Source organism: Mixophyes fleayi, chromosome 5 (assembly GCF_038048845.1).
Source record: "Mixophyes fleayi isolate aMixFle1 chromosome 5, aMixFle1.hap1, whole genome shotgun sequence".
NCBI classification, from domain to species: domain Eukaryota; kingdom Metazoa; phylum Chordata; class Amphibia; order Anura; family Limnodynastidae; genus Mixophyes; species Mixophyes fleayi.
This window is the reverse complement of record NC_134406.1, coordinates 70,688,767-70,713,562: the sequence shown is the minus strand read 5'-3', so window position 1 is coordinate 70,713,562 and position 24,796 is coordinate 70,688,767. Positions and strand designations below refer to the sequence as shown.

General features: G+C 37.2%; 1 protein-coding gene across 12 annotated transcripts in view; it reads left to right on the top strand.

Moving 5' to 3' along the window:
* The window catches only part of SLC4A7 (solute carrier family 4 member 7), a 105,164-nt gene that overhangs the window by 46,525 nt on the left and 33,843 nt on the right, over positions 1–24,796 (top strand). For 3 of the 12 annotated variants that reach the window (XM_075212360.1, XM_075212358.1, XM_075212359.1), the window contains exons 3-11: positions 3,562–3,708; positions 5,528–5,666; positions 7,221–7,381; positions 10,341–10,529; positions 13,743–14,075; positions 17,782–17,897; positions 20,013–20,072; positions 20,777–20,934; positions 23,038–23,125. In XM_075212360.1, the coding sequence (XP_075068461.1) occupies positions 3,562–3,708; positions 5,528–5,666; positions 7,221–7,381; positions 10,341–10,529; positions 13,743–14,075; positions 17,782–17,897; positions 20,013–20,072; positions 20,777–20,934; positions 23,038–23,125 (1,391 nt within the window). The remainder of the gene's footprint in view (positions 1–3,561; positions 3,709–5,527; positions 5,667–7,220; positions 7,382–10,340; positions 10,530–13,742; positions 14,076–17,781; positions 17,898–20,012; positions 20,073–20,776; positions 20,935–23,037; positions 23,126–24,796) is intronic. The other 9 variants (XM_075212361.1, XM_075212362.1, XM_075212365.1 and 6 more) reach the window with 5 other exon arrangements.

Sequence of the window (24,796 nt, the reverse complement as noted above, 5' to 3'; positions counted from 1 at the left end):
TGCCTTACAATGTCCCCTCCTCCGGAGTGCTTCTGTCCCCCCCTCTCTTCTTTCTGGAAATGCACTGTGGGTGAAGCCTTTCACCACAGCGTTACATGACAGACGTGCCACATTATCACAGGGGAGGGTTTTTTCCCCAGGGCTCATCAGCCAGAGAGGTATGGTGAATTGCAGCAAACTACATTCTGTATTACTGTTATAAGCACAGTGCAGAGTGTTGGTTACTGCCACCAATGATAAATGAACCTATAAGTGTAAATTGTAATCTATTATTTCGAACTTTTTTTTAAAATTATTTTTAAGTTCTAAAAGTAGCGACAGCCACAGTAAGTAGGTGGCATAATTGGTATTTCCTATGTAAACACATTAATATAATCATAGAATAGTTAAGTCCCCAATCTCTGTTTTGGAATGCCTGGAAATGTAGTCCTTGTGGCCAACTGAGCCAAGGGCTCCAAGCTGTTTAGAAGCTGCCTCAGGATTTGTTTGACATACTGCTGGGCTTCTCTTTTAAACATCTCTATTTCTCAGCCAGACCACAGGAGTCGGACAGTTTTTACAGTGGGCTGAGATGTAAAACATCACAGAAAGACATGCGGAACAATGACATTTTATCAACTATGACTTGTCAGAATGTTCTGGGCAACTTATATTCTGTTATGTGCTTGGAAAGTCTTACTCATTGAAAGAGCTGTATAAAATGGGTTATACTGACCCCAGTGGTACAGAGGTTTTCAAAACACTTGCTGCAAAAATCACATTATTTGAAAAAAATTATATTTACTCCTTACTCCTAATTTATAAATATACACCGTCCTATCCTGAGCATTTTAGTAACCTATAATATGCACAGCCCTAACCTGAGCATTTTAGTAGCTCATGTAATATGCACAGTCCTATCCTGAGCATTTTAGTAGCTCATGTAATATGCACAGTCCTATCCTGAACATTTTAGTAAAATATAATATGCACAGTCCTATCCTGAGCACTTTAGTAACATATAATATACACTGTCCTATCCTGAGCATTTTGGTAACTCGTATAAATATGCACAGTCCTATCCTGAGCATTTTAGTAACATATAATATACACTGTCCTATCCTGAGCATTTTAGTAACATATAATATACACTGTCCTACCTGAGCATTTTGGTAACTCATATAAATATTCGCTGTCCTATCCAGAGCATTTTAGTAACTCCTATAATATGGACAGTCCTATCCTGAGCATTTTAGTAACTCCTATAATATGCACAGTCCTATCCTGAGCATTTTAGTATCATATAATATACATCGTCCTATCCTGAGCATTTTAGTAACATATAATATGCACAGTCCTATCCTGAGCATTTTAGTAACATATAATATGCACAGTCCTATCCTGAGCATTTTAGTAACATATAATATGCACAGTCCTAGCCAGAGCATTTTAGTAACATATATAATATGCAGTCTTATCCTGAGCATTGTAGTAACTCGTATAAATATGCACAGTCCTATCCTGAGCATTGTAGTAACATATAATATACACTGTCCTATCCTGAACATTTTAGTAACATGTAATATGCACAGTCTTATCCTGAGCATTTTAGTAACTCATATAAATATTTGCTGTCCTATCCAGAGCATTTTAGTAACATATAATATGGACAGTCCTATCCTGAGCATTTTAGTAACATATAATATGGACAGTCCTATCCTGAGCATTTTAGTAACATATAATATGCACAGTCCTATCCTGAGCATTTTAGTAACATATAATATGCACAGTCCTAGCCAGAGCATTTTAGTAACATATGTAATATGCAGTCCTATCCAGAGCATTTTAGTAACTCCTATAATATGCACAGTCCTATCCTGAGCATTTTAATAACTGATACTAAAATGCTCAGGATAGGACAGTGCATATTTATAACTCATTTCAAGATGTGCAGCAAGGATTTCCATCCTTATCTCAAATCTCCCTCTGATCTGCCTACTCCAAACTTGGCAAGAAATGCCCTCACTCCACCTAACTCCTTCCCTCAGTCTTCTCTTTGCGCAATCTTGCTCTACAAACCATTGCCCTTTGGCGGAAATCACCTTGAAACCAAAGCTGATTTTGCACCGCACCTTGGCATTTTGCGCTTTATGTTCTAAAGTGAAGGCAGTTAGTTTGGGAGCTGAAATAATATTTGCAAAAATTCATACAATCAATTGTCACGGAACTAATGAAATCACTAAGGCACATCACTAGTGAATTCGTAGGCAGTGGTTTCATGAAAGGTTATACTTCCATTTCTACAAACATTCCATGAACTTTTAAGTTGTCGTTATAATTAGTGGCTAGTGAGACCTGACATCAATAAATTTCTCAGAGCTGAAGTTATCGCCTGCCACATGCATTGCACTTCCTGCACTTCTAGTAATTTCTCGCCTGTAATCTGCTTTGGAACATTCCCTTGGTGAACACCCTTATATCAGTTTTCCTATAATTGTTTCTTGGGATTTAGAAAGACTTGTGGTGTTACTATATGTAATTAAGATTAACATTGGGTTTGTACACTAGTCCTCTATCGTACAAGAATTGCTGCAGGCAGATTTGTATATAACTTGTATAAATCCTTGTAAATTATTAGAAAGATGATATTACTATACTTCTATACGTTCCATTATTTTATGATATTGATTATAGTCTGTGAATAATAGGTGTTTGAGGTTCAGTTGCTAAATTTAGTAGCATCCATGGCACCAATATAGCACAAGACAGTATTTCACTGCAGCAAATGTCAGATTATTTTCCCCCCTATAACGTTTGAATGATTTGCTTACTCTATCGGAGTGAATATCTTATTTTTATTCAGAGGGGCAACTTGTAAAACATACACTTTTCTAGCAAAGTGTTTAATATTGGTGTACACTATAATCTTCCAAGTAAATGTGTCAGTACATCCACTCCTTTTTTATTTGTTTTTTTTGTTTTTTTTTATAAATAAAGATGGTCAATTTGGTTGTTTTAAACCACAGAATTTGGTGAACAGATTATTGAAACCAGCCAATGTGTGCAGTTATTGGTTGACTATACATTAACTGTGCCCCATGAGAATCAGTTGCTTGGTGCCAGAGCAAAGTATTCAGTCCATTACTACTGACCCCATAGATAGATAGATGCTTTTTGCAGCAACGTAATGCTATCTCAGGATGGTGTTGCTGGTCTTTTTTCAATAGGATCCAGCTGAAGCTTCTTCGTTTTTGCAGGATTCTTCATAGCACTTTCTCCATTCACCGGCAGCTTTATGCTGCCGTTGAAGACGGGAAATATTTTGTTAAGGAGGGGTGAGTACTGCGACTCCCAAAGCAGCCCCGACATAGTAAATTGCAGTGGTGCTTGTTTATGTACCACTACGATTTGCAGCAATACACACTGATGGCTACTGTGCTGGTGGCCTAAATACACCTTTATTTTTTAGTCTTTAGACAATATGGAAGACTTTTAATTACCATAAGATAATTACGTTTTAATTGCATGTGTTATGTAGATACTTATGTTCTTGCCTAAAACACTATCTTGTTTTTGGCCTAGGTCACAGAGCCGTTTATATTGGTGTTCATGTACCACTTGGCAGACAGAGCCGGCGACGCCATAGACATCGGGGCCACAGACATCACAGAAGAAGAAGAGAAAAAGAAAATGATGATAAAGATGATGGTCGGGAGTCTCCAAACTATGGTAAATATATTTTTAGCTGTCTTGTAATTGTCTCTTTACATTTGTGTATTATGTTATACTGTAGTCCAGCACTGTAGCCAAGTGACTGCAGTTCATTCCATCCCATCTCCGAACCAAGTAACACTCCTGGGGGTGTATTTACTAAACTCTGGGTTTTGAAAAAGTGGAGATGTTGCCTATAGCAACGAATCAGATTCTAGCTGTCATTTTGTAGAATGTACTAAATAAATTATCCCTAGAATCGGATTAGTTGCTATAGGCAACATTTCCACTTTACAAACCCGCAGTTTAGTAAATATACCCCCTGGAGTATGCGTATCCTGCATATTGTATTGAGACGAGGGAATATCTTTCTGCCTTTTCACAGTCCCAGTTGTCAGCTAATCCATGATTTTGCTGTAAGAATCAAACCATCTGTGCCTTTATAGTAGATTCAATAGAATGGGGCCTAAATGCTCACATTTCTAAGAAGGGTCACAGATAAAAATAATATATTCAAAGCTGTCTATTGCCCGCTACAGGTCTGTTCTATCACATCATATTGGTTTTAAACATCAATGCCAAGTGTCAAACCTCTTTAAAAGGATGATGGAAGAAATCAAACTTTGAAAGGGCATAATACTGAAACGCTTAGAAAAAAAACTGATTTGTTACGCTTCTCTCACATAACAAAGTAAGGTAGATACCTCTTTGTTCAAAGATCTGCGCTTAATCATGTCACACAAGATACCTTCAATTGCCCTTGCTAATTTAGCCACTGTGTGGTAATGTCCTATTGGAATCTATACCTAATATTTCATTTTCACTCATCTGAAGAGACAAGCTATTTTTAGTACTAAGCTGCCTCTAAGTATGGCGTCCCAGTATAACTATTTGGAGCCTGCAATGGGACACTTGCCCTTTGACATGTGACCTATTATGTCTACTTGAAACTTGTTCACTTGGGATCCAGCAGTAAATTTCCCACTTGTCAGCACTGGGAGCTAGCTCAGTCTGAAAAGTCTAGAAATTATTCTACTACTCTTATGCGTAGAACATGTATGTGCTCCTTCTGTATGTACCGGCACTTGCCAAAATTGTTTAGCAAAAAAACAGTTATTAAAAGACACAAAATAAAAGAAAAGCCCATATTGCAAGTTAATGTATATCAATGGCTGTGTATTAATGATCTGAATAATATTTATGTATAATACAATTATAAGTCCATCAAACTTTTTCCCCCCTCTGCAGCAAGTTGCCGCTAAGAGGGAGTTGTTTCTCTAGCTTTGCAAGCAGTGGTTGATTGACAGTCTTACAGTTAAATGCATTGAGTAGATTGGTTGATTCAGGCACAGTACAAGGAAAGTTTTGACTCAATAACTGACTGCAGTCTTATCTTTTCGACCTGTATCAGATGCCATTAGAAATCTGTCCCGAAGATTTGGGAAGTTATCAGTAGTGGAGTGTACTGTATGTTTTTATGGAGCTGCAGTTGAATGCAGGTTAATGCTGAACAATGTTTTTACATCTGAATAATTCTGGACTTGATGGTTCTTTTAAAACAAGAAAAATGTATTTTATTAGTGTACTAGGGTGATACAGCAACGCAGTATGAAAGCTGTGTTTTTTAGAGCCATGACCTCTGACCTGGGTACTCCTGTTCTATAGCAGAGTATTTTGTAGCCTTCAGTAATTGGGTTCCCACACCAGCATTACAGCTTAGTCTGTTCCTTGCTCGAAGCTTCTGTAAGATTCATAAAAATATATGTAAATAAATCTTTCTTTGTTAGGTTAACACATAAGTTTCTTACTATCAGTTTGCTGCTTTCCCCCTGTGCAGATACTCCATCACAGCGTGTGCAGTTTATTCTGGGCACCGAGGATGATGATGAAGAACATATCCCTCATGACCTCTTCACAGAAATGGATGAACTTTGCTTTCGGGATGGCGTAGAATGCGAGTGGAAGGAGACTGCAAGGTGAGTGGTCTCTGGATGTTGTCTTGTTTCCAGGCAAGAGTTAGATTTTCACCATTGTCTATTGCCTGTATTTGATTAAGGTGCTGAATAAATCTTGAGATCGTACTTTTATCAAATCAGATAAAACCCTCTTTGTTAGTCAAACAACTGGCTGCCAGGGCACTCTGGGACTTGTAGTTTCACAACAGCTGGAGAGCCACAAGTTGCCGAAGCTTAATGTTGCACCTTCTCAGAAATGTTCACACACTTTCCCAATAAGAGAGCATCACATGACCCCTACCTCAACCTATGAAAAGGCTCCCCTGTATGAAATCATTCCTTGGATACAACCCCTGCATTATGTAATGTAATGATCAAGACATCTAAGATGCTAAAAGTAAAGATAGTAAAAGGGAAATAGGATAAGATAAATAAAGCTACAATAGAGTGAAATGACTTAAAATTGAGAGATCTTCTTTTTTATTTTATTGTGTTCTTTGTTCAGTACATTTATAAATAATAGTGGTTAATGGTGGGTGAGGAGGCAGTATATTAACGTAAACTGTGGAACTGGACCCCATACCAAACACTTGGAGCTGGGATATAGCCTTGTCTCTGTATAGATGACATCAACAAGCAAAACACATTATATCATCTGTTAGAAGCAGCTCTGTATGTGGGAGCAGCCGTGACCTTGTTGCCCGTATTGATGGAACGCAGCATTTGGTCCTGCCGGAAGAGGTGATCGGTCGTCTCTGACAGATTTGGAGCAACTAAAGCATTAAATTTATGAAATATAAAACATTGGATTTTATAAAGGTATTTTAAATCACGATGAAGTGTGTGTAATACATTTTTAGTATAGCAGGGCACATTTTTCTTTTGTTCAGTTGAATAATTACACTGTTTTAATGCTAATTAAAAAATGTACAGAAACATGTTTACAAACCTGTGTTTTTACTGCTTAATACCTTTCAATACTAAAAATTATAGACTAAGCAACAGGTTACAAACATTTAATTCCCATTACAGCTTGTGGCAGTGGGAGCTTTGCATGCCTGCATATGAAACTTTACATTCATACCATGTATTTGCCTGCACAAAGCAGACAGTGTGAACATGGACACCTGTTCATAGCGCCTACTTGGGCTGGTGAGTCAGGACTTGACGTTCGCCGTGCCTGCTGCATGCAAGCAAATAGAGCATTTGAGTGCTGAATGTTAAACTTGGGTACACAAAGCACATGTGTGTCACTAGCTTAAAGCTTTTGTTGTCTACAGTGTATATGGATATTCCTTTTTTGACCTTTGCTTCAACACAGTATCGGAAGTGATTTACTAACATGGTGTAAATATCCAGTTTGAAAGCGGATCCATCATGGTGAATATGTGAAAGTTCTAGTAAAGTAACCCATAGCAATAAATGGGACATGCTTTAATGTGACTTGTACTGGACCATCTAAAGCTCCTAGTTGGTTGCAGTGGGTTTCAGCACTTCTGCACCGTGGAAATGACGCCAGCAGTCTTTCTTTCTGGCACACAATATACATGTAATGTATTTATTTTTTTTGTTTAGGTGGCTTAAGTTCGAAGAAGATGTTGAAGATGGTGGAGACAGATGGAGTAAGCCTTATGTGGCCACACTCTCACTACACAGCCTCTTCGAACTGAGGAGCTGCATTCTTAATGGCACAGTAATGTTGGACATGAGAGCCAGCACCATAGAAGAAATTGCAGGTAAATTACTGTCACAATATTACTGTATAGCGGTATTACTGTATAGCGGCCTTGTGCCATTTATGGAAATTATGGCGTGACCCATTACAGCTTGGACAAGTCGGCAATTTCAGCCTGTCTTGTTCTGCATTTCTACATTTTGGTGATTGTGTGGTCCATATTCTACCACACCAGTGTACACTGGGCATTCTTCTTGATGCCTGTGCTTGTTGGCTTCATACAGCTCCCACTGTCTAAACAGAAGAAACAAGAGAGACGGACATTAATCCAGTCAACCTAAATTTGCCAAAACCTCCTATTTCTGTTTTTCTTTTTTACTTTCATGCATCATTGTATTTGCATTGATCAGTTTTATTGTTTGTTTTTTTTATCATTAGACTTCTTGTGTATTTTTTGGAAGAAAATATAGCTCATGTCGCTGTCTGCTCCCATTATAAAATGTAGAGAGTTTGTGTTTCTTTCTGTCAGCTTTTTTTGGCTCCTGTAATGTTGGGATGTATGAGAGCAAAAAGAGATGCTGTGCTGTGAACTTTGTGTGAAGGGACTGAATGACAGATTGTGCTTCAACCTAACATTCCCTGTAATTGGTACAACTCAATACAGAGTGAGAAAATAGGAGCTAGGAGATGAGACATCAGTGTTATTATGCAGACAGGAGTTTTGTTACATTGTGTGTTTTTGCTTTTGAAGATAATATGCCAAAGTATTTAACTTAATGTCCTTTTTTTGTTGCATCTTAACTTTTGATATATGTTTAGTATCTAAATAAAGTCTAGGGGCCTGATTCATTAGTGATCTTATCTGCCGTTTTTTGCTTATCTTAAGCAAATCCACTCTGTGCATGCTCAAAAAAGGAGATAAGAAGCAAAATCCACTTCGCAAGTGAAGAATTTCTTAAGTTAAGATGAAAATCCATCTTCACTTCACTCTTGTCTCCCCGTTTCTTCTTAAAAATAAGCATCTTAACTTTTGCACAAGATAAGATCACTAATGAATCAGGCCCTAGAGGTGTGACTTTATTTCTAGGTTTTTGTGAACATATTTAATGTATAACATACAATATTTGCTTCCAGATGCAATAGGACAAGTGTAGGAAACTATATAGGCTAGTTTAATAGAAGTATATCTTCCAATGCTCTAATCCACTAAAATTACTGTTAACTTATATCTGATTGAACGGGCCACCTACATTTGTTTTATATCTCCTTGGTTATTTATTAGAATAACAATAGTTTACTGCGGACATGTCTTGACATGGTCATATAATAAAAAAATAATAGTTGAGTGCTGACCGCTACCTGTAACCTCTGCTTAGTATTCTGTTATGATGGACAACTTCCCCATTGGTTTACTTAAAGTAGAACGGCTGGCATACTTATTAAGACATGCGACCCATTTCCAACCCTCCGTGCAGAGTCTTCTTATGTAGACTTTACTCCTAGCTGCGATTGCCTGATCAAACTAGAAACTTACTATATTCACTAGTATTTGGATCACCTCTCTATTAAGAATGGGTTTAATGTTGGTTATAATGCAATGTTATGATATGTTCTTTCACATCTTTTGTATTTTGCTGTAGAGCACTGTGGCGCTGTACAAATCAGCAGCCATAATACTATCATTAGTTTATTTCTGCTGCTGAATAGACATATGGTTGGATGGCTGATACTACCTGTTAATGTCAGTAAGGGTGTGCTACGTGTTTGTTGTTTTAATCTTTTTTTTCAGCTTCGCACCTGTCGGTCTGTTGACTTTAGGCAAGCAACTCTACTCCTGTCAATATTTGAAAGTATTCATTTGTTTCAGAGACATGGTTGTAAACTGTCAAACTTGTTAAGCCTGTACCCATCATCATGCAATGGTTTCTGCTGTTAGATTGTGCTCCTGGCTTATAACCAGGAGCACAATCCTCCTCTGTCAGGTTTCTGTACTCTTTACATTTTTAATTTTTTTTTTTTTTTTTTTTTAAAGTTTACCAAAGACGTTAATGAAGGAAAAATACATGTTTTTTTTATACTCCATTCAGAAGTATATGCAACTGGTTGTGCATGGGGTTGCCCACATGTTAAATTTACATGGTCCTACTACAGTGTTCACACTTAATAATGTATTAATGGGGTTGTCTACCTTAAAAGAATTTTAATTATTTGCATGCCCTCTTGCAGTTTTACTAAATATATCTTTGTGATGTTGTTCTGTACTTTTCATCAATGCATTTATTTCACCAGGTGCCGTGTTTAGGCTTATACTCTGCATCGTTATATTCTCTGTCTTTAAAACTGTTGTTTCAGGTAGCGGCTTTATGTTGTATCTCGGACCTGCCAAAATAACCAACCCTGTTTCACTACATACACAAGTTGGGTGCACCGAGGTGGGTTTGACACCACAAACCTCCAGCATCATGTGACAGGAGACTCGCATCACTACTTTGTGCTATTGGGACTTTGCTCCTTCCACTGTGCAACTCTTGGGGCTAGATTTACTAAGCTGCAGGTTTGAAAAAGTGGGGATGTTGCCTATAGCAACCAATCAGATTCTAGCTTTCATTTATTTAGTACCTTCTACAAAATGACAGCTAGAATCTGATTGGTTGCTATAGGCAACATCCCCACTTTTTCAAACCCGCAGCTTAGTAAATCTAGCCCTTGGTCTGTGTCTTCTTGCTCACTGTGAACATTCCAATAATCTCATTGGCTAATAAACAGTATACACACGGATGAGCAGGTGATGAAGATAAAATGCAACCAGACACTTTTTAAAAAAAAAAAAGAAGGGAGCTAAAAAGATAAAGTAATGTATTTAGAAAAGTTTCAGACAGGAATGCATGACACCAACACTTGAGCCTTGAAGGGCTTCATCTGTCTGGCCTTTAGTAAGCAGCTCTAGTGCCTAGAATGTTCTCATAACCTTGTAATCTGTAAGTAAAGTGTAAATAACTTTGGAAATCCTTTCTTCACAGATATGGTGTTGGACAACATGACTGCATCAGGTCAGCTGGATGATTCCATGAGGGAGATAGTCAGAGAAGCTCTGTTAAAAAGGCATCACCATCAGAATGAGAAGAAGCTGAGTAATCGTATCCCATTGGTGCGGTCCTTCGCTGACATAGGCAAGAAACATTCTGATCCTCACTTGCTTGAACGAAACGGTGAGATAAGTTGTCACAAGCAGCTTATTCTAACCTATTTCGCTTCTTTTTCCACTATACTTAAAGCAGCAGCCCAGCTTTTTATTTTGCTAAAATTTAATGAACTGCTTGCATAATTAACATGTCTACATCTGCTATAATCCTTTTATCTGCCATGTGGAAAGTGAGGCTAAACCATTTTCTGCCAAAATCATTTTTCAGAGAGCTTGCTTAGTCCGTGTGTGTGCAGTGTATTACATTGCATATTTTTTTATTCATTTCATACCAAAAATCTGAGCTTATACTTTGATTTTTAATCTGCCTTAGTTTTCTTATATGATTTGGCTGCTGCTTTAGTCTTTCTGTTATGTGATTCTTTCATGGTTTTTGTTGTCTTATTTTGAAAATGTTTTTAATTGAATGTGTCATTTACTTACTGCTAATTAATGAGTTTCCACCAAATGTCATTTTGTGAGTGCTGTTAAGCAGAACATAATTTAATTATTCTGGGCAGTTACATGACAAATGGAACTGACTTTGTCTGTGGACTCTGAGTGACTGTCAAATAGTGATTGAACCAGCAAAATTTATACTTTGTTTTGCATTCATTTTTTCAGTTTAAAATGTTTTATGTTAAAGTATTACATGTACAATGTAATACATGTACAATGCAAAAAGACTTTAAATTCAAAGTAAATTTGGGATTTTCAAGGGGAAAGTTAAAATATAATACTAAACAAATACTAGATTAAATTGTTACCTATGTAACATACACCCAAATATACACATATCATTATCATAAATATGTTAAACAGAACTTGTATATTATTTCCATAAACATACATACTGACATAAGCAAACATACCGCTTATTATACCAAAATAAACACATCTCATAAATAGTGCATATGTCAAATTATTGTTATTGAAGTTACATAATACCAGTACATATTATTAATATCCTGCAGACACTTCCCTGTATAGGAGCAGAGGATAACTAGTGATTAAGTAATGCCATTATATCTCATGTCCATCTAGGAACATCCCAAAACTCCCATTCCCTGACACCCAGTTATTTTAAATAACAATCCACCAACTTAAGGGCTGCTCACCTCATTTAAAATTATAGGTCCAGGTTTAAGTGACCTTTACACAAAACTGGGGCTACTCATGGTTGAGCTAAAGTTTTTGTGTTATAACCTATATATAATCTATGATCCTATTTTCCCCAACTTATTTCCAATGGCAATCACCTTGGCTTCTGCTGTTAAAGGTAGAGGAAGACAGTAGCAGAATAATATAATGTGGAAATGTGCAGGTGGGCATATGCCAGTGGGTTTCACAGTATTCATCAGCTGTACACAGACCATAATAAAATCCTTTAAACGCTATATATGTAACATGCTACTTTTTGTTTTTATAGAAGTTAATTTTTTAGATACTGTTTGATTTAACTCGTCCTTCATTTAGTTGCAGACCCTCCCTAAATGCCTCTGACATTCTATACAAAACTAAAGGAGGAGAAAGATCATATTAGTTTAATGAAATGTGTCTGGTCACCTTGGGTTTTGGGAAAGGAATCCTTTAAATTGTAATAATAGTTTGATATTTCAAAGATCGTTAATATGGTCTATGTTGAGATTATAGATCCACTTTATCAGTCACTTATAATAGTTCACTCAATAGTAAATAACTGAACGTATGTTCAGACAATTGCATTATATAATATTTTCACAGCCATTTCTAATGGTTTTCATTCGGAGTTCACAGGGTAGGGTAGTACATTACAGAAAGAATCTTTAATTAGGTTATTCTCATATACTGCTGGTAATGTCCTGACCTAGGGAACAATGTCAATTCAGTGACTGAACAGTGAAGGATTTGGGATAATTGATTATTAACCTTGAGCATTAATGAGCTTTACAAATGCACTGTGATGCTTTTAATTTACTGCCGTAAACTGCATTTGTGTCTTCCTGAACTCTAATAATAATCTCAAGAACAGTTTTATAATGTATCTGCTATATTTGAGATCTAGTAATCATTTCAGGTATTTATGTAATGCATGTAGGTCATTATTGTTTTTTACTGTACTATTAAATGAGGTTAAATTTGCACAAGTACTTTATAACCATCATGTATCATTTTTGGAACCATATATTTATACTTTTTTTAAGGACCTAATGTACACAGAAGGTCACAGGCCTTGGTGCCCTTCAATATCCTTATATTTTATAGTAGGATGTACACAATACCTTATAGCCCATACCAAATTAAGGCTTTCCGGAGTCCCATCTCTTTTAACCCCAAATCTTTTGAATCGGGCACCCAGAGTAATAGGATAAATGCAATTGGACTCGTAGAAGTGTTTTACTTGATTTGGGACTTTGAAACAAGTATGAACAAAGTAATCCATTTACCCAATACAAGTAAGCACATACATTCTTGTCGTTAAGGAATGTGAATCAAATTCTGCCAACCCAACAGTTGTGTGTGTATATAGGGGGACATTTACAGTAAGAAGAAAATGTGCCGCTGCTCAATCAACCAAATTATATCTGTGTATTTTCTAATATACATTATAAAACAAATTACTGGTTGCTATAGGCAACTCCACCTTTTCAGCTGTTACCTGCAGAACAACTTTCATAAATATTGCCCATTTTTTCCTTATATTTTTGTAAATATTGGCTAAATTTGGTATCCAATACTGCACAATAACACTTCTCAGCCAATGCAGTGTTGCATTGCTGTAGGTGTATACACAATAGTAAGTAGCTCAAGCAGCTTGTAATGTAAAAATGGAACCATTAATGCATTTGTGCAAGTATTTAATTGAATGGGAAAAGTTGTCTAAAATTGAATGTAATCTTTCCTTTGTAAAGCAGCCACCTGCTCTTCTGTTATTGGTGTTTTGTTTGAACTCAACAAACAGTATTAGAATTTCTATAACACACGTTTCATAGATGTTAACTTGAACTATATGTCCGTTTTTTTTGGTTTTTTTGTTTTCCTTTGCAAACACACCTTAGTTTGATAATTGTGTGAGTGTATAAAACCTGTTTTCACAACCTGTCCATGATGTTCTCATCATGCATGTCTTTCTTAATACTAAGCTTGTGTCTGGAATATTTAATCAAAAATGTGTCCGTATGTGAAAATAAGGGCTGATTTGTGGAAGACACAACAAAAAACACTGTTTTTGTTTTTTATTCTTTTTCTTGTTTTACCTCAGGGGAAGGCCTTTCAGCCTCCCGTAACTCATTGCGAGCCGAATCTCGCCTATCCCTTCTCCTCAATTATCTTCTTCCTCCCTCGAGAGTTGGAACCCCAGCTGGCTCCAGGCGTACGACCCCTGTACCATCCCCCCAAAACACGCCACCCTCCAGCCCTAAACTCAGTCGGCTGCAGTCTTCAAGTTCTCAGCAGAGTGAGCAGTGGGTCCCAGAGACGCAGTCATTTACTGGTGATATTATCCCCACTGTAATAATTCATCCACCAGAGGAAGATACAGAGAATCCGAAAGTCTCGGACATAAGGAAGGAAGACCATGGTGATATTGAACCAGGCAACTATTGCTCCTCTACCTGTGTGGTGCACCTTGCAGCTGAATCACTCACACTGGAATGCTTTTGAGCACAATGATTGTTTAAGCATATGTAATTGGCATCATTTATTTACTACAACTTACCAGATTGCTTTAATGTGCATGCATTTTTCCATCTGCAGTGCAATCCTTATACAAAACCTTTCTCCTAAAGCATTTTGGTGCCACTACCATAAAAAACTATTTTTTTTTTAATTCATTTGGGCTGTGCCGATATTTAGTCTGTCTGTTCTATAGTAACCGGAGACATCACTGAGGCACCAAGATCAGAGTGCCTCAGGTCTTGGTGATAACACTAGTTCCTAGTGATTTAATAGACTGAAGAGTAGTTCCATCGACAGAATAACCGACTCCACTGTAGACTTACGTGGACGTAACAGAAAGTTTAGAGGAACAATCAACCCACTAAAAAAAAATAAGATTCCTGGGAATGTATTTGCAATCATTTTGCCTCTACTTCTAAAATGAGATACAATGGCTGTAAATGATTTTTAAATGACAGCATCTTAAACCAATAGCAAGCACAAATTGTTTACTATATTAGCAACTTATTGAAAGTGTAAATTCTTATTTGAGCAAGTTCTTATAACTAGTTTATAGCATACTTTTAAAGATCAGTGTTCTCCCAGAAAATTTTGCCAGCCGAATGGCATTAAGAAGTAGCCGGGTGGGGGCAGTTCTAATACTTTGTACTAATATTGAAAATGTTGGAGATCATTGCCCACACCTGCCAGGACTGGTGGTCAGTGGTCTAACGCACACTGCTGGCTGTAGTGGTCACATAGTGCCCATTCTAATAGGAGAAACAATGGTTTATTCTATTATAATAGTACTCTGTTTGGCTTCAAGAGCTGAGTGGCAAGTGAAAACAGCTGTGTGGAGCACCAGGGATACGGGTCCTGGGGAGAACACTGAAGATAGAATTGTATGGATATTAAAACAAAAAAATGAATATTGTTATGGTTCTGTTTCTAAGAAAAGTATTTTTAGTTTCTCCCCCAGTAATGCTTCCTGAGCATTAGAATGTAGACAAAAGCACGTACATGAAGAATGGTACGCAGTAAAGAGTTTTAGTAGTCTAATATCCTTGCATTGTTAATTAACCTGTCTGCTTAATTATAATATATAAACATTTTACCAGTGAGAGATATAAAAGTAGCCATAAAATTATATTCTGTGCAGGAACCGATGTGTGTTTTGTTTTCCATTGTCTGGCAACCTGCAACTCCCATAATTCTCTGCTGGACAGATGCTGGGCAGTACCCCAAGGGGAATTATGGGCACTCTCAAATCACAATAGATGGAGTTTTACACATTGTCTTAACCTTTGAAAGTGTTCTATTTCTGGTCAGGGATGCTACTAAATAGGGACATACTAACTTCCACACGTCAATTATTACAGCAATCCTACTAAATGCCTTTTAATTAGCAATGTCTATTATGGTATATAGTCTAATATTTCTGAAAAAGGTACTGCAGTCTTCTGTCTAAAACCACCGTATGTTTTATATAAATATAATCTCGGAATGTTTGTGTGGTGTTCTGCTTGCTGTCCTAACCGCATTGCATTTGTATGGAGATCTCCAAGCTGTCATCACGGGTCATGCAGACGTTATGCTGTACTTAGCATGTGCCCCTCTCAGGTAATGCTCAGGCATGCTAGGTGCGTTGGTAGCATATACATGAACCTGGTGCTACAAATACTACATTACTTTCTATTATTGGTAAAGTACAGTATGTAATCTATGTAGCTTTTGTGTGATCTATAAATACATTCTTGCAACACATATGTCACATTGCTAGCTGTTGATATAAAGTTATCAACTAAACCTTATTTATGTTCCCTGTTCCTCTTCACTGTAACCTGAAACGATAATGCCTAAAGCATGAACTGTCTACCTGGGAGGATCACCAGTGACATTGCCAATGCAACACTTGCTTTTAGTGTACACAGTGAAATGCATGTCTAGACTGTTTATTACAATGTTACCTATGCAGTTTGTGGTTGTGAAATTAGCAAATCGGGGTTTAGTGCCAACTTGACAATATCGGCAACTGTCTGATCCGTAACTTTTTGCTGATCAGGTCACTCATATCTCTACAAATTAAGCCCTACTCCCATTTCTAATGGTTAGGCCCTTAAAAAATGGGTTAGGTAACTACCCTCAGATCAAGGCTCATTTACGAAAGTGCAAATGCTCTTTTGTGAGGTTACACACTTGCTTTTGCACAAATGCACCCGTTTGCGGGTTAGCGCACGGATTTGTGGGTCGATATGACCGTGTATGCAGGAATGCACAAGATAAAGTCCCAATGTCTCCTCACTCATTATTCATTTGAGATCTAAAAAAAAAAAGGCTAGAGCAAGCAGTATTTTAGGAAATTAAAGCAAAACCGTTAATCTGAATGAATGGATGTTCCTGAAGTGTTATTTGGTTGGACTTGGAAGTGACATTTCACTCTTTCCACAATGTGTATTTTCAGCTGGATCCACTAACCAGCAAAATTGGTCTAAGATTGATTTGCCAGGGGCCGTTCCAAAGAGCCAGGAGGAGGGCACAGTAGTGGAAACAAAGTGGTGTGGGTCCTCACTTCTGGGGGTTCGTAAATGAGCCTTTCTGTTTCATCTAGTTATATAGATATTTTGACATGGAACAACTTGAAGTCATTTACTAGATTTGTTGCGTTGCGGATTCTGTAGCGCAGTCTAAATAATTGATGAGGATGCCGATTTCTTATGGATAAATGTTTAAAAGCATAAATCAATTGTAAATTATTTTTAATCTTTGAGATATTCCTAATAAAGATACATTTACAATATTTAAGTAATTTTAAAATTTTCCAAAATACTTTTGCTAAAAATAACTGCCATTGCCAGTAAACTTAACACACATAGCATAAAGTAATAATACAATTTTCTGTGTGATTTGACAAACATTACTTTCAGTTAAATCCTTACCCTAGTGTTTTTTTAAACATAAAAGCTAATTAATTAAATCCTTAAAACCTTGCTGTCGGATAATACTATCATAGATTAATAGCAATTGGAATTTGTAAACAGGAAGGTTTGAGGATTACATTATCATTCGTTGAAAACTTCAAATACAATTCTAAGGGCAGGGTTTATGTTGGTTACTTGGAGCATACACCCTTTAGGTCTGTGTTCTTCAGCATAATGGCTTTACCTACAGAGAGTTGCTATGCAACTTTAAATTGCTTCAGTTAAGTGGAAATGTTCACTATAAACTCCAGTTCGGCATTCTCCCATTCTATAATGACCATCTGCACTACAGTAGCTTTTGAACAAGGTATTTTCCAGGTCTGGTTATACCGTTGCTTATATTTCTCTTCTAATTTGTAGTAAAGCTTTTCTTTTGAAAATCTAATGCCATTGTTCTCTGAAGCATAGTTAATGGATATTGTCATTTTTGTGAGCATGAACACAGGAAGTGTCTAAACTAAACTAACCACTAGTAACATTGTCAAAATTGTCCTTGGATTGTCACAATATGTATATCACTACTAGTGAATGTACATTTATTATTGTGCCTGTGCATCTAGATGCATATTCAAACTTGTCATCTGTAAAACCGCCCCACAAGCTTCTTCTATCAATAGGGTGCGCAGAAACACAAATTCCTATCTAATGACATATATCTGTTTTTAGGCCTGCTATCTTCTCCGCAGTCAATACCAGGAAACCTGGATATGGGCAGATTGGCAGAGCTGAAACGGAACGGAACTGGGGGCAGCCAGGAGAACAGCACAGTTGACTTTAGTAAGGTACGGAAAGCTTGGTGGGATCTATAATCAAATATTTAATATTTTGGGTTTTAATTTGTCCACTATAGCAGTTTATAGCTTGTTTGGCTGAGAATGGTATTTGTAGACTAACTGTGAATGGATATCTATAAGTTGCTGAGAAACTTCTCTAAAAAGCTATATATTTGCTGCAATCATCCATTTCATAATCTACCCCAATATTTGACGGAGTGTTAATGTATATTTGTTTTTCATATATTGCCTGGGCTTGCAGTTTCACAACACCGGATGAGCCACAGGTTGGCCAGGCCTGATATACAGGGTAGCATGCCACTCGATGCACATTGTCGCAGTACGCATTATTATGCAGAGCAGAGAACTTTCAGGAAATTGATTTTTATGACAGATCAGACACATGGTCCAAAATGTTCTTTTGCACTCAAGTCTATCACTGAAATAAAACAAAGAACAGTTTTGCTTACCTAGTATCATCAGCTCACTATTTACTGAGGTCTGAAATCCTACGAACGGTTGTATGTAGTGTTTCCACTTACCGTTTTATTCCCTGATTTGGGGAATTTTGACTGATCAAAAAATATCAGAATTACTGGTAATTGTAACTTATTTTATTGTTTTAAGTTGCGCAGGGGAGAGTTGCGTAGCCGTCAATAATACATTTATATACAGTGGTGTAAAAAAAAAAAAATCATGTTATTTCCTTGCATCTTGGACACAATGCACTTATTAGGGCATTCATACCGTGAATCAAGAAAAAACAACAAGTAAAGACGTAATGTCCCATTTAAAAAGAAAAACACAAGTGTATTTATTAGGTGTATTTATTAATTGAATACAACTAAACAGACTCTAATATTGTAAACAGGAGGATGTTAATTTTGTGACATTGTCTTCAGAATTTGCTGCCCATCAGCGTTGGGTATGTTCTCCACATGCTTACGTGGGATTCCTCTGGATGCTGAAATTTCCTCTCACAGTTGAAAAATGGATAGGTTAAAGCAGCAATCCCATGAAAAACATTTTTTGCATAGATCACTTTGGTAGGCTAGAAGAAAAATATTTTGTAATTATAATTTGTCCCCGGTCTGTTTCGTCAGGCCTCTATTAATGATGTATAATTTTGCAGAGTTTCCACAATGTTATGTGACTGCCATGACTAAGGACAGTGACATGGCACATGTAAGCAGAGAGGTTCTGAAACTTCCCTCGGAGCTCTGTCTGCACTGTAGAATCCTCCCCTCCTACTTCCCCCTTTGCCATCACATGACATGCTGACAGTCTGAGCCTGTGTATTTGGTAGGCAGTAATACGAACTCCCCTCCAGAGAGATTTTAATGCTTCCCTATGAATCCCATCTTAAGGGCATGCTAACTTGGTTTTTCCTATTGTAATTCTGTAATGAAAGAATTAAAGCATGAATGTATAGTAATAATGATTATCCTGTAGCAGAGGTTTACCTAGCTTTTAAAAGTCTTACTTTCTCTTTTGCCTTTAATCTCGATGTCGCCTCCCAATGTCCTCCTGCCTGTCTAGCTCTTGTGATAATCCTCTCCGATTACAATTATAGGGGGTGTGGTTTTGACAGCCAAAAATTACAAAGGTAGCCCAAAGGAACAACAGACCAAACAAATGTATTTGTAACAGTGAAGAAAAATTAGATGTTTGTCTGTAATTGTCCACAAACAAATGCTCAGTTTGTTATAGTTTGTTGGTGAAATAGTAAAACCATTTAGAATTATTTAGTAACATGAGGCAAAGAGCACATATGTATTAAAGTCCTTACAACCAAGCTGTTATCAGCTTTTCACACTCCGGTATAGTCTGACTAATGAAAGCTGATATGTGTTGTAACCTAACACAACCAATCAGCTTTCATTAGTCTGACTTCACTAGACTGCTAAAAGCTGATATCTGATTAGCTGGTAAGGACGACAGTATATAATTGTTCTTTGCAACTATTTTGAGGTGTTCTGCTTGCACTATTTAATATTGAATAATAATAAGCCTGATCTATTTGCGGATGGGTCTTCGAAAATTGTGTTGTCCTTGACTTGGCAATACATTTATGACGGTGTTCATGTTTTTGCTTGGCCCTTTCTTTTCACCCCCGACGAGCAGGATTATGACTCCTGGCACTGTAATTGTGGCACGTTTGTTATGGGACGTAAGCGGTCTACTGTAAGTTCCTGCAGAAAGCCATGTCAAGTGCAAATCATGTCACATTGTCTGCTAGCGAAGACTCATTTGTGCTGTAGTCCCAGTTATTATACACATATGACCAAATCATTCATTGGATCCATATTCTTTTCAACAAACCATATAAATCTGTTCTTTTTAACTACGTCTTTCATTGATGAAAGCTTCAATAGTAGCATGCATATTGTGTATAATATCAACACTGGGTTCTATTCATTTATTTCTAAATATTGTAACGTGCTGTTTTTGTAAATGTATAGTAAGTATATATTTCCATATCTGATTGGCGAGTATATCTGTCAGTGTAATAGTGTGTGTGTGTGTAATAAATATATATATATATATATACATACAATTAATTTTGTGTGTTTGGCTATCCACCATATAACAGTGGAGCTTTTCCTGCTATTATTTTTTGCAGAATACAAATTATATTTGTAATCATTTCCAAATCTAAAGATTACAAAGCACCTACATTAGGTTGACAAAAAAGTCAATGTTTAAAAGCTGACAGAATGCTTGGTGGTGAAATCTACTAGCTGCTTCAAATTCACATGTTTTTCATGTATTGGTTTTGATCAGAGTTAGTGCCCCCCCTCCCCCCACCACACACAGGTAATTCATCTGCTAATTTAAAGAATTTAAAATATATAGATATAGAATTTGGAGCGTATATTTTTTCCTAGGTTGATATGAACTTCATGAAGAAAATCCCCCCTGGTTCTGAAGCATCTAATATTTTAGTGGGAGAAGTGGAGTTTTTGGAGCGGCCAATTATTGCCTTTGTGAGATTAAGTCCAGCAGTTCTACTTTCAGGACTCACAGAAGTACCAATCCCAACAAGGTAAACAACATTTACCATTCAACATACCATGTAAACTTTTCATTTTTATTTCAAGCATTTCTTTAGAAATAATACAATATTCTTGATGATATAGCTCTACTTTTCCGTGTGTCCAGGAGATTGCCACCTGGACCTAAGAGTAGATAAAGATTACCATACTTCTGGGTTGACATAGGGTTGTTGGTACTGCCTTTTCAATACTCAGCCAGTATCTGATTATACCTAATGTCCTTTTCTTTCTAATTGAACCACAGGGGATTATGTGGTTCAGCTCCTTGCAGTAGGTTAATTGTAGTCGTAGCAGCAGTTGGGTACTACTAATGGGTACCCTGTTGACCCTTATGAAACTTCTCTGACAAACCTAATAGTGAGTCAGTGTGAAGCTTTGCTCTGTCAGGAGGCCAAAATAGTTTCCCACCAACATGGGTATGCCATAGATGACTTTCATTTTGATATAGGTTCCAGACATCCACCTCCTCCACAAAGCATGGACAAATCAGTAATTGCAACCAACTGGTAAATAGTAACTCATCCTCAGGAACAAGTAGGACAACAGCTTCACTGAGGCAGAAGGCCCAGATAGTATCCCTTAGTATCATGGAACACTCGAAAGCCTGAGACTGTTATTCTCTGTGACTCTACATATAATTATTCAACAGTTAACCACAATATACATTGCTGCTTCATGAAATATAATATTAGATAGGGATGGCCAAAACTTTTAGCTAGTTAATTTTCCTATGCGTTCTTTGTTTCCTGAGCTAGCTCTCTACTGATTATTGGCATAGTGTCCTATTAGAAAGCCATAGCAGCAAATGTTACAGCAGAGAATAATTCTGTGTCAGTTTCTGGAAGGTTTGCATGCATGTATATATTTTGTAGGAGCAACTTGTTTTGAACTATAATTCATACTGCATCAGGTTTTAGTAGGACAGATGCTAGTTGGGTTGTTTTAGGAAGTGGCTTCAGTTTCACTGTGACCATAGAAAAGTTTGAGCTGTTAGTGTGGGAAAGGAGTGAGGCACTTCCGCTCCATCGCTGATGGAATCCATGTGATATAAAATCAATTGAGCATTTCACATTTCTATTATGCGTTTTCCCAGTGAAGTGGACTTTTATCAGCCACTGTAATCCATAAATCAATATTTGACAGCCTTTTATCTATGCAAAGTGTCCAAGCAATGAGCTAATTAAATTTAAATCCAATTGTGTCCTGCGCGCGATAGGCTACACTTCCAGACGATGCATTTTATGCTGGGAAATCTGAACTTGTAGTGCCATCCACAGTTTGCTTAGTGAGAAAAGAAGTCTTTGAAGCCAATGCACATTTTACCTATAATCCTTTTGTTGCCGACAATGCATTGATAGACTTCCCACTGTCCCACTTGCTAATACTGCAGTGTTCTCTTTGATGCAGGATCTAGCAGAGATTAAATTTGTTCTTCTCATCTGTGTGATTAAATCTATGTCGGCCCTAATTTAAAAATGTTCATCTCGCATATCGCTTCATAGAGCAGTATATTATGATATAGAGAAGCATATTGTTTTAAACTACAAGATATTACTACTACTTGCTAGTTAACTATGCATACTTGTGTTAACAACTACGTTCTACAATTGAAGTCATGGAGTTTCCCAGAAAGCTAGTGACAACACAAAACTCTGAGTGTCACGTCTGCCGTGCAGCCTGCTAATTGGTCAGTTTTGGACCATGCAGTTATGCAGATAAACTTAACGATAGTTTGTTTGTATCAATCTATTTCTTAAAGGACTTCTCCTCAAAAAATGTAAAACTAACTATATGCTGCTCACAGGTAGTAAAAACAATACTCTGATTGATGGGATAACAAATTGTTGTCCAAATGGAATCACATTGTGCTAGCTTCTACATAGAGAGGTCCATAGGAAACGCAGTTGGCGGGAGGGATAAAAGGAATCGGCGTTTAAACAAATGGCGACAGCAGGGAACATGGGCAGTATATAGTTTATTGTTTTACTTATGTGTAGATAAACCCATGAATTACATTGTTTATGATTATACTTAAACAACCCATAGTTCTATGGTCTTTCATAATAGCGTTAATCCTATACTTCTTTGAACAGGTTTCTGTTTGTATTATTGGGTCCAACTGGAAAGGCAGCACAATATCATGAAATTGGAAGATCAATAGCTACACTAATGACTGATGAAGTAAGTGTTTTTATTTTTGTGTGCAATGGTTTATGTCCAATTCCCTTAATCTGCTTTTACTTGATATCAACAAGACCAAATGAGAGTACTGCAGCAGACAGCTAGACTGCAGTACTGTAGAGATTTGAGATCCACGTTACCACTTCCATAGACCTGTTTAGGAGTGGTATCAGAGACAGGCTAGAGTCTAGATTATAGGAGTAAATAATAACATTATATCTAATTTAGGCATACTTCCTATTTGTAGCAATACCGTTATTAACAATAAAAGGGGCTTTAGGGTTTATGTGAGGGATATTAATCCCCGTCAGATTTAACCTATCAATAGCCCACTATTAGAGGTGTAAATATCCTGACTATACATAGGAGATACATATTGAGTGTCAGTATACAATTGGAGTTTATTGCCATACCGTGAATGCGGTTTTATGAAAATATTTATTCAATTATCATATAAGAACATCAGAGTAGCCTCGCGGCTAGACAATAAGGTATTGTCTATTTTAACTGATTTTTGTATATATCAATGCATGTTTCCAATTACGAATTTTAAATATTTCGCTATTAGAAGTACGTTCTAAATTGATACATAATAAAGAGTGATTTTAGTGTCACTAACATATCAATACAATGTAAATATATATGTTGTCTATTTCCATTCATGAGTGCCCCTTAAGGTCATTTTCTTTTCTTTTTGCTGAATAAGGTTACCCAATTATATGACCGGGTGCACCCCTCCTCAATAAATATCTATACCAAGTTGGAGTTAGGGGGAACTATATAAGTGGAGGAGGTTATGAGTGGTACACTTGGTGCAGTTAAACATTCTCGTCAAATGAGAGTATTGTCTAATTTGAGTAGATGTGGAACTTGCTGCTGTAGAAAATTGTGCTGGTGGCCACTTGCAGCAATTACTTTGATTGCTCTAGTAGAGGGAATAGGTTGGCTCCACCCTCTAGGAAGAGGCCATTTAGAACAGAAAGAACTCTTCCTTCTCGCTATAACACTTTCTATCCTTAGCTACTCCCCTTCTTTTACATGACATATTATGTAAAAGGGACTAAAAAATCAGCAAATAGTTGTTTGTTGTATACGGTGCTGTGAGTCTGCAGTCATTAATCAGCCTCTGGTGACAACTGGAGTGTGGTACAGGGGACATCATGGGTCTTTCCCTCCCCATTTTTGCGAAACCCCCTCATATCCACCGTTTTTCCAAGCTGCAGCCTGAAACATGCAGGTTATCGCAGCTGAAGATGAGGACAGGTGGTTGTGTATGCTGTGAGTCCATGCAATATTTGGCTGCTCTCAATGCCAGGTTAAAAGAGTGATTATAGGTGGTCGAATTCCATCCGGTACCGAAAGCTGCATCTCTTAAAGCATATGCCAGGACTTGAGATGATAGTGCCGGGCCAGTAGTTATGGGGGAAGATGTACAATGAGGACTAGGTAAAGGTTACTATGTCCAACTAGTGCCACAGATTTGGGACCAATACGAGACTGCTGACACTGAGCAGATGGAAACAAGCTGAGTCTCGAGTCTTCCCTGCTCTCTGTGAGCTTACTACGGCTCTTTCTCTGTCAGCTTCCTGCAGTTCACCACCTCTAGCCAATCACCAGAGAACAGGTTTTTATTAAAGGATTTTTCGGGTATGGGAAAAATATGTTCCTTTT